The 10,660-nt window shown below is 44.1% G+C and overlaps 1 protein-coding gene across 1 annotated transcript; it reads left to right on the top strand.

Moving 5' to 3' along the window:
• Window positions 1-396: 396 nt before the first annotated feature.
• RPS10 (ribosomal protein S10) lies at window positions 397-9,959 on the top strand. Its single transcript, XM_006025098.3, has 6 exons — window positions 397-553; window positions 2,106-2,255; window positions 3,510-3,681; window positions 8,431-8,508; window positions 8,915-8,970; window positions 9,865-9,959. Exons 2-6 carry the CDS (start codon window positions 2,106-2,108, stop codon window positions 9,904-9,906), a joined length of 498 nt encoding a protein of 165 aa, XP_006025160.1. The 5' UTR covers window positions 397-553; the 3' UTR covers window positions 9,907-9,959.
• The last annotated feature ends 701 nt before the right edge of the window (window positions 9,960-10,660 follow it).

Below are 10,660 nucleotides of genomic sequence, written 5' to 3'. Positions count from 1 at the left end.
TTTTTCAGTGAGTAAAATGAAACATCACTATGTGTGTGTATGTGTGTACATATATATATGTATATATGTATGTGGATACATCTATATTAGTGGCGTTTCATTTTACTCAAGGAAAAATGTGGATTTAAGATTACTTTTTTAATCAGGGTCTCTGGTCATAAGAAAGTGCTGGCTGCGCGCCCCAAAATGAGTTAAGGCTCCCTGAGAGTAATCTGGGTTTTGCATATATGCTATATCAATCAGCTGCCTCAACAACGCTGGTACACGTTGCACACTTGTACTGTTACTGATTATACATGCTGCAAGAGTTGAAATCATCGTACAAATCCGGTAATTCTCCTCCACCTGGCACCACTGCTCACGCTTCCACTCAGGCGCCTGCGCAGAAGCCCCCCACGAGGTCTCGACCCGGAGGCGGGAAGGGCCTCGAGCCGTTCCGCTCAGGCACTTGACTAGGCACCTGGGCGGGCTCGGGGCCTTCCTTTCATCCGGAAGTGGATACGCTGCGCATGCTCCTTCCTTTCCAGCGCCCGGGCCAGCTGCTGCCGCCACGGTAAGGCCGGGCTCCGGCCGCGTCATCACCCCCCGCGCATCGCCGCCATCCTACCGCCCCCGGCCCCGCGTCGGCGCTCGGCAGCGGCCGGGCGGCCTACCCCAGGGGCCTGCAGGGATATGTCCCGGGGGCGGCTCTGGGGAGGGTGGGGACGGGGCCGGGAGCTAGGCCGCAGTGCGGGGCGGGAGGTTGGGAGGTGGGAACCGCTGGGGGTGGGCTCAGCGCGGCCTGCAAGGAGGGCCCTGGGGCCTGTGTTGGGCAGCAGGAGAGGCTAGGAGCCCCTGGGGGAAACAGGCTGGTGGTGAGGACCCAACCCCGCATTTGGGGCAGGAGGAGCAAGGCCGCGTTGTGCTGGGCCAGGGGGCAACAGGGGCTTCTGCTTCCGGGAGTCGTTTGCTGCCTCTGCACAGAAAGGGTGGAGAGACCTGGACCCTTCCCTCCTTGCCCAGAGGCAGAGCCTGAGCTCCTGCTCTGGAGGGCTTCTCTCTTGCCCTCTCTTTGTGGGCTAGGGGTGGCATTGGTGGCACCAGTTGACCCGGCTATGCGGGTGCTTCTCTTGCACTTTTCCCATTGAGAACATTTTTGTTGCTCAGTGACTTCAGGTGCATGGAAACCGAAGTACAAACATGTAACCCCACGTTGTTTAAACCTTCCCTTCCCGCCTGCGCGGGTTTAGTGCTGTCTGGGCCCTTTCGACTTAGCAGGAGTTGGGTATCTCTGTTTCATCCAGCCTGAAGCGTGGGGTGTCGATGTTCGCTGCGCTCCTTTGGTTTTCCTGATGCTCAGCTTTAGTGCTGTACAGACCCAACAAAAATGCTGTATTGGACTTTTGATCTCTGTCAGGTTAAAAGTGACATTTCGGAGGCTGTCATTATTTAAAAAATTGCTTCGTCTAGTACGGTGGGAAGGATGGGTTATGCCGGGAGCATTTCTTGGGAGCTTTTTTTCAGGGTTTAACATTCACGATGTGTATTGCTACAAAAATGACTGTAATTGCTCTAACGCATGCCTTTGTTTTGCTGTTGTCTGCTACCTGATAAAAGCCATAGCAGTTGTTTCCCTGTGTTGGGTTACAGAACACAGGTGAACTAAAATGGTCTTTCCTGCCTAGTGCAGGGGCTGGACCCGATGATCTTGCAAGGTCCCTTCCAATCTATGAAAAAAATGAAGCTTTACCTCTTCTGTCCTCCCTTTTGTTTCTGTGTTAAGCTTGCAGGAGCTGAGAAGAGCCAAAAATGTCACCAGAAGCATGTATCAGACTATCTGACAGTTGTCATAGAACACCATGATTCCAGAGCTGCTCTGTTTTTGTTAGAGCTTGATACTGGAGCACTTGAGCATCAGCTCTATAGAAACGTACATTTATCTTGACAGTGAAGTGCAGTAATGATTCCTTTAACTTTCAGTCTGGAAAAGGTGATAGTAACTTAGCAAACAAAACACTATAGGCCCGGTGTAGAATTGAGTGGCTTAAAAACAGCCCTTATTTATAGTAAACTAGCAGTAATGCATCTATTCTGTTAGATCCAACTAATCATTGTATTCTCTGCAGATGTTGATGCCCAAAAAGAACAGAATTGCCATCTACGAACTCCTTTTTAAGGAGGGAGTGATGGTGGCGAAGAAAGATGTCCACATGCCTAAGCACCCGGAGCTGGCGGACAAGAATGTGCCCAATCTCCATGTCATGAAAGCCATGCAGGTAGAGGAATTATGGGTGTAAAGTTTAATACTGAACTGTGGGCCAGCACAAAAGTTGCAGCTAGCTTATGTGAAGCTTGTTTCATATATTAGTGTAAATGCTGGCATTTCTTCTTCTGATGTTGAAGGAACAGCAGTTTCAGGGGATTATTTTTTCCCTTCTTCCAAGTTATAACGCTTCTGTTAACTTCGTCCATCATTCACAAACTGTTGCAAGTTGTTGTGTTGTTTAATATATAGTTTGATAGTCCTCTTTCTGAAACGGATTCCTTTTTTTAGCCTTTTCAGTCCATCTTGTATGGAATGTGAGCAGTTAATACATGGATGATACTATGGCTTAGCTTGTATAAATACACTTGAACTATTCTAGGGTTCAGTCTTCTATTTGTACCCTGTGAGCTACTGCAGTGTTATAGTCTGGTGCTTTTTTGCTGGTATTTAATGGAGATGTTAAATGATAGTTTCATAGTTTGTAGGGTCGGAAGGGATCTTGACAGACCATCAAGTCCGACCCCCTGCCATGGCAGGAAAGAGTATTGGGGTCAAATGACTCCAGCAAGGTGTTCATCTAGCTTCCTCTTAAAGACTCCCAGGGTGGGAGCCTGCACCACTTCGCTTGGAAGTTGGTTCCAGGTCCTAGCCGCCCTGACAGTGAAGTAGTGCCTCGTGATGTCTACTCTGAATCTACCCTCTGCCAGCTTGTGACCGTTATTTCTAGTCCCTCTTGGTAGTGCTCGGGGGAACAGGGACTCCCCCAATGCCTGCTGGTCCACCCTGACTAGTTTGTAAACGGCCACTAGATTTCCCCTCGGCCGTCTCTTGTGGAGGCTGAACAGGTTCAGGTCCCATAGCCTCTCCCTGTAGGGCCTGCCCTGCTGCCCCTGATCGTGCGGGTGGCCCTCCTCTGGACCCTCTCGATGCTGTCCACATCCCTCCTGAAGTGCAGTGTCCAGAACTGGATGCAGTACTCCAACTGCGGCCTGACCAGTGCCATGTAGAGGGGGAGGATCACCTCCTTGGACCTGCTTGAGATGCATCTGTGGATGCATGGCAAGGTGTGGTTGGCTTTCCTGACTGCGTCCCCACAGTCGGCCCATGTTCGTTTTGGCGTCAGTAATGATTCCAAGATCCCTTTCTGCCTCTGCACTGACAAGAAGGGAGTTCTTGTTGTGATGGGAGTTGATAGTTGTGATGAAATGCTCTGTAGTCTCCTTTTAGATGTCTGCAAAATGATTAATGAGTATTTCTCTTTTAGTCGCTGAAATCTCGTGGCTATGTGAAGGAGCAGTTTGCTTGGAGGCATTTCTACTGGTATCTGACCAATGAGGGCATCCAGTACTTGCGTGATTATCTCCATCTGCCCCCTGAGATTGTGCCTGCAACCTTGCGCCGCAGCCGCCCCGAGACTGGCAGACCACGGCCCAAAGGTAAGCAGCAGTTAAGAGAACTTCTGTGGCATAGCTGGGTGGCTGATAAATCTGTGGGGTAGAGGGTGGAACAGTATAATGGAGTACAGATTGCTAAATTTCCTCCTTTCATGGTAGATGCTTAGCTGAACACACTCTGTGACATTGGCCAAAGGGTGGTGAATGTGTTTAGGAGTAGAGAGATTACATTGCCTCTGTGTTTAATACTGACCTGACTGCTACTGAAATATTGTTTGCAATTCTGGTGTCAACAATTCAAGAAGGATGTTGGAAAAAATCAAGACTGTTCAGAAAAGAACCATGAGAATGATTAAGGGATTGGCCAAATTGCTTTCTTGGGGCACTTAAGGAGATGAATCGATTTAGCTGATGAGGGGGAAAGTTAGGGAGTGATTTGACTGGTCTAAAGTAGTACCTCTCTGGGCAGCGGGAACTTGCTTGCTCCAAGTCTAACGAGCTGCAGCTAGGAAAATTTTGGCCAGAAAAAAAGCCCCTAGTCTTTTTAAGTGTGAGGGTGACTTGTGGAACAACTTACCAGCTATTGCAGTGGAAATTTTAAAATCAAGATGGGCTGTTTTTTCCCTGAAGGTGCAATGGTTCAAGGAGGAAATCATTTAGGGAAGTTGTCTGACTTGGTAGAGTGGAGACCATGCTAAATGATGACAGCAGGCTCTTTTGAGCTCAAATTTGTTATTTGAACAGTCCTAATAGGTAACTGTGTGTGATGCCAACTGAAGGCATTTGAGGTGATTCCCTATCAGAACTGCATCCTTTTCACTATAGCATTTAATATCCTTTATCTAGTTTGCAGAGTTTTCCAACTTGGCCTCTTTCTCAAAGGACCATGTAGAGGATAATTCTCTTCCAGGACTCTTCCTTCAGGTCCAGAGAATTTTGTTTTCAGAATGTGACTTTAGAAAACAACTGGCTGCTGTCTTACTTTACAAAGTACCTGTTCATTGCTACTCTTAGCAAAGGGGCCCCTAACAATCATCCATATCATCAAAGTTTGGGGGCATAAATCTTGTTTCTCTTATTGTGCCTTGGACTTAGGAAGATAAGCTTCCATTTATAACACGGTCATCCTCAAAAGTTACAGGTGAAGGTTGTGGAGACACTGTAATCATTCCATATTATATTGGTTTTCTGCAAGGTTTTACATGCACTAGTCATCCTCTCTTCACTGCTTCCTTTAAATAGTCAAAATAGGTTGCTGAAGAGGTAACGTTATTTGGGTACTGATGATTATTAGGCAGAATAATTTGTCTTGTTAACAGGTTTTCTTGGCTTTAACTTTCTTTGCATTCTCTTAATGGTCCTACTTTCATGCTCTCACAGATGTGTGTACTATTATCTGTATGCTGTAAATTGCTTATGAGACATTCCCCCAAACTTGATTCCTCATTTGAGGTCTTGTATTTTTCTCACTGACTCAGCATGTGCTGGGAAGACACCATTTGTTCTTGGCAAATGATCTGTCTTAAACATCTTGTTGAGCCCATGGCTGCTGTGTTGGCGAACATACAACTTACTAGTTCTGTGGTGTCGAGGACATTCCATTTTGCACATTGCTTCCCTTCAATATTTTGTGATCAGCAGTGGCCAAAACTTTTGCATCAGCAGCAAAACAAATATGACAAATATGAAGAAATCTACACACGCGATGCTTCCCCCCACTTTAGTAATGTTATAGAGGCTGCTAATTCAGTTTCTTGTTGTCTTGCTCTTTCCAGGACTGCTTTACTTGATGGCTGCTTTCTTGGTTAGTCCATTGGCAACATGGAGGCTTTACCTGTGTATCTTAAATGGATAGGCAGTTTATTAATTACTTTTTATTGCTTGCTGTTTTTTCAAGGGATCCTGGTTTCCTCTGATTTTAAAAAAATCCCCAATTTTTGGTTTAAAAAATGTAACCCCAAATTCATATTTTTCCATGATTAAAATGAAACACCACTATATAGAGAGCTGTATGTTACTGGTGTTTCATTTAAATCATGGGAAAATGGATTTGTGGTTACTTTTTTTTTTTTTTAACTGAAAATTGGGATTTTTTTAAATTGGAGAAAACCAGGATCCCTGGGAATCGGTGCCAAGCTGTATATTTACTAAAACCTAGGGCAGTTGGCTGATGTTGTTTGCGTCTGTCTGACCCTGTCCTTTAGCTCTCAGAGTTTTAACTTGCTCAACAAATTCACATTAATGGGGTTTGCTATTACAGTGGTTCCTGGCTTCCTTTTCAGAGGCAAAAGTAGAATTATGCATAGGGATGTCTTCACAGAAATGTTTATCAAGCAAACTGGAACTAACAGAATGTACAAAGAAGGTCCTTTGTAGAGGTCATCCATAAATGTAAAATGTGTTTTGGTTCCCACAAACCACTAAAATCCTGTAGTGCATGTGCTTCAAGTGCTGGCTTGTTCTAATATGATCCAGTTTTTAAGTGTAGTAATTAGTGCTCGCTCCTTCCCTTTCTTTTGCATTCGTTTTCATTGGAGGTCTAAGAATAAACTTCTGGGTCACTTCGGTATCTTTTGCATGACGTACTGTGCAAAGGTAAATTACAAACTCATCATAGATGGGATCAAGCAGCACTTTACAGTAGCCCTCAGCTTCTTCGCACCGTTGTGCACAAGGTTAAAAGAACCCCTCTGTTTCTTATGCTGTTGTAGAAATTGTGCATAAGTAAATAACAATACGTAATAAGTCAAAATCTTGCATTATATAACACTAGAACAGTTATTAAAAACCAAAAACAGTTACTTTACTTGCTTGCTTTATGTAACTGAAAGTACTTGGTTCATCTTGTTCACTCTGTTTTCCCTATGATACACAATAACAAGTGGAGAGCTTTTCTCCCTCCTTAAATTTGTAAATCTCAAGTTGTCCAGAGGGAATTGAGGCAGGTGTAGCTATTTTAAATGCCTTTTAAGCTAACTAGATTTCAAGCTGATGTCTCTCGACTCGCTTTATCCTTGTAAGTGAATTCCTTCAGGGGCCTTCAGCACAACTTCAAGATTATGCAAAATCTTCAAGTCACTTAATGGGCATTTTAGGCTTACATGTCATAGACCTGCTGCTTTTTTCCACAGGAAAGTGTTGTACGTTTCCTGGAACATCAGGGTCACTAGAGGCAAAGATTTTTTTTTTGTCTTATTAGACCAACTGTATAGTTGGGAGAGTTATTGGACAACCTGGGGAAGGACATTTGCCCAAATACATGTCTAGTAACTCGCCAAGTATACAGTTGCTCCAGTTAAAGACATGACAAAATTCTTGCCTCTTATAATGTGTGCCAGCGTAGGACATCTGGAACGTCTTTCTGTCAGTTGCAGTTTGTTCAGTTCTCTGTCTTGTCATTGTTTGAGTGTGTTTTATTGTTGGGTCAGTCTGTCTTACAGGGGTTTTGCCTTCTCAGGTGCTGTGACTCAAGTTGAGTGCATATGGGCAGTACATTTCTAGTAAAATTTGCTTAAGCTTCCTCTAGGGAGCAATTGGCTAGTGCCCTTCATTACAGCCACGACATGTAAAATACAGAGTTCTTAAGTACACTGTCCAACACTTTTCTGTCATGGTTTCTTGTTCAGGGCATCAGGTACTTTTAGATGTGTTACTTCTGATCCAGATGGTTTTTTAGATGTCTAGATTATTTGCAGCATTTGTAAATGTACATATAATTGGGAAGTTAGCTTTGCAGGCCAGGGCTTGAATGAAGTCACCCCTAGCTAAGAGTCAGCGTCATAGTGCTCATGATATTCTTGTATAATGTGTCTTCCCAAGTATAGTTTGATCTTCTCTGAGGAGGAAGATGCAGCATAGATCAGGTTTGTAGGGTGCTGCCTTGATCTTATATCTATAGGGATGAAACTCCTTGTAAATGGTTAGAATAGTCTGTCTAACCATAAATATTAGCTTTTTCCATGAAATCTTCCAGAGAGGAGCGAACTTTTCAGAAGAGCAGAGCAAAGCAGGAAGCTCTGCATCTTGTATTGTGCTTGGAACTGCCAGTTTGTGGTAAACCGTTCAACCATTAGCCCTTCTTCCTGACTTTACTGGTGAAGTGGTACCACTGGGGTCAGGACCTGTGGGAGACATTCATCTTTGTGCAGCTTGTATGATAGCGTTTCCCCCAAAGCTTCAGAGACTGGTATTTCCACAGCTCTACTTTTTCCCTGAAAGTATCCTCTAATTTAGCTTAAATGTTCTTTATATTCACTAACTCCATTGGGGGGGCGGCACAAACTTAAGGTATTTTATGTTGCCTGTCCAGAACCACGTGTTTGGAGCTGTGGAGAGTCTGAGGCTTTGGGTTAACTGTGGGCTTGTCAGGATGATAAATACCTGTAATTGAGTTAGGTGTTCTTTGGATCACAGTTGCCAACATCAGTCCTTGTTTGGAACAAGTGTAACAGTTGCCCTGATGGACCTGCACAATGTAGTTGAAATCAGTAGTTTAAATCCAGCTTTTTCCTCCCAGTTTTTATATTTTAGGTCTTCTTGCATTGGACTAAACCTTTGGTAAACCAATAGTTGCATCTAAATCCTATAATTGCAGAAGGTTTATATTACATCAGGTGTCTTCTTTTTAGTTTAGATTTAAATTGTTCTCATGCTAGTGTGTTTTAACAGACCAACTAAGTGTAGCCATGATGTAGAAGTGTATTTGCCCTACCATCTTTAGACAGAGAAGGTGTGAGCATAATTCAGTATACATGGGATTTGTTGGATTAACAGTGCCATTCTGACTTGCAGGTCTGGAGGGTGAGCGTCCTGCTCGTCTTACTCGGGGAGAAGCTGACAGAGATACCTACAGACGCAGTGCTGCTCCACGTAAGTATTCATTGTGTTGGGGTCTGAGTGAATTAGGCTGAGCTCGTCATGAGTACAGATGCTATCTGTTCAGTTTCAGTTTCTTTTATGAGGAAGGGAAACGGGGCTTGAATAATTTGACACGAAACAGTGTTCTTGGTGGTGATGGAGCTTTGAAAGCTCAGTTTGCCTCGTGGAGTTGGGTTGTCTAGTTAGCAGATTGCCTACTGCTGTAATTGATGTAATGCTTCCTATAACTGTAAGTTACAGACAGATACCTGATGCTGTAAAGGGTACCAGCATGGGGTTGGGACATTTGATACTACTAAAGAGAGAACCTCCCAATGACTTTGGCATCATAGTCCAGGGAGTGGATCCTCTGCTTTTGTAGTGGGATTGAACGCTCTCCTTTTTTTTTTCTCTTCAGTTGGTTCTGACAAAAAGGCTGAGGCTGGTGCTGGAGCAGCGACCGAATTTCAGTTCGTAAGTACTGACATCTTGAAACACGTTTCCTAAGCTAGGGCTTGAGGGAAAGCTTACAGCAGGGCTCAGTCTGGAGGAGATGGCATTCTGAGGGCTACTGCCTGATGTCCGTCACACCACTTGTTAAACTGCTGGCATATTTTCTGCTGCAATAATACCGAACACTTCCTGTGTTTGCTGCTAGTTGATCCCCTGTTAGGCCAGCCAGTAGTACTGTTGTCAGATTTCTGTATGCTGCCTTTGTCCAGGTTACTACCTGGATAGGAGACCTTCAGGGAACACATCCGGGTCCTATACAAAATGATGCTGGTTGGTCAGTCAGTACGAAGTACAGAGTCCCAGCATAACTCTTTTAGAGAAGAGTTAAAAATGAAGCCATGATTCCATGGGATTTAATCTTCCCGTTGCATCCTTAGAAAATCAGGGGTGTTAACCTCAGTGCCATGACTGCATTACACAGGCTTAAAGCTTTAATGCTTATGAAGCACTTGGATCTCCTGGTGAAAGTTGCTGTTTCACACTTTTTTGTGGCAGTCTTGCATATGACTTCCAAGCTAACTAGAAAGAGTTGGGTTTAAGATCGAGCCTGTCATTCTCTGTGTTAACAGGCCTTGGACACAACAAGAGTTGTACTTTGACAACTGAAAGTTGTACCACAAAAAACCCAAATGGTAGTTAGCTTCACAAAGGGGTTACTGGCTAGTTTCATCTCCTGAAGGCAGACAAGAGTAGTGTTGTTCCCTTATGACTTAAATAGCCCAAAGATGGGAAAAGTGTGTGTAGGGGGTGGAAAGCAATGCATGTGCAATGTGCTCTGCATTTGGGTTGCCAGCACATTTGCTACTTGGATTTCTGATATGACTAGACTTCTAATACTGTCTCTTTCTTCTGCAGAGAGGCGGATTTGGTCGTGGACGTGGTCAGCCTCCTCAGTAGAACTCTTTGGCCATGTATTTTTGTGTATAATAAAATAGGTGAAAAAAATCTCACCCTCCTTGCATCCTTGTATCATTTAAAAATATGGAAATTAATGTCCTAGTAACAGCAGTAACTTGGACCACTAAAGCTGAGGTTGCAGATTTAACTGATTTAAAAAAAAAATAGATAATGGAGGGTAGACTTGGTCACAGGAAATGTATTTAGCTTCTCAGCATTGCTGGGATAGGTTATGATGGCTGCTGTTGGTTTTGGCTGGGGCGATTGAGAAGATTCTTCTTGGAGAACAGTAGGAGGTGTTTGGTTTCATGGAAGTTTGAAACTGCTTCCTGTCTTCTAGGTTTCCACTAAGAGGATGCCTTAGATGAGTACCTGCTCAAAGGGGGATCCCTTTTGAATCTGAAGTGGAGGTCTGGTTGTATCTCCAGAATTTTGGCTTGCATTATGCAATATTGAGATTTGTGAAGCAGCTGGAATACACAGAGCATGTCTTGTGAAACTGGTGTAACTTCATCTAAAAGGTTAGAGGGCCCAACTGTTATTGGCTATTGATAGGGTGTGCTTGTTTGGCCTGGCTTGCCATACTTCCAGAAGAATCTGTCAGTGAAATAAAACATGAAATACTGCATTTTTTTGGACCTGCTCCTTCAAATAGAAATTATACAGTTGACACATTCTTCACTAGTTCAGTTCCTAACATGAGTCCCTGCTTGCAGTAGAGCAGGGGGTCACTACCTTGGATCTCTTGATGCTG

The sequence above is a fragment of the Alligator sinensis genome, unplaced genomic scaffold, assembly GCF_000455745.1.
Source record: "Alligator sinensis unplaced genomic scaffold, ASM45574v1 scaffold872_2, whole genome shotgun sequence".
Classification (NCBI taxonomy): domain Eukaryota; kingdom Metazoa; phylum Chordata; order Crocodylia; family Alligatoridae; genus Alligator; species Alligator sinensis.
Note: the sequence above shows the minus strand (reverse complement) of the source record. Positions and strands in the feature narration are given on the sequence as shown.

Coding starts and splice junctions, on each gene's coding strand:
- RPS10 (XM_006025098.3), top strand. CDS start 2,106: ATGTTGATGCCCAAAAAGAACAGAATTGCCATCTACGAACTCCTTTTT. Junction 2,256..3,509: donor ATGTCATGAAAGCCATGCAG/GTAGAGGAATTA, acceptor TTTCTCTTTTAG/TCGCTGAAATCTCGTGGCTA. Junction 8,971..9,864: donor CAGCGACCGAATTTCAGTTC/GTAAGTACTGAC, acceptor TTTCTTCTGCAG/AGAGGCGGATTTGGTCGTGG.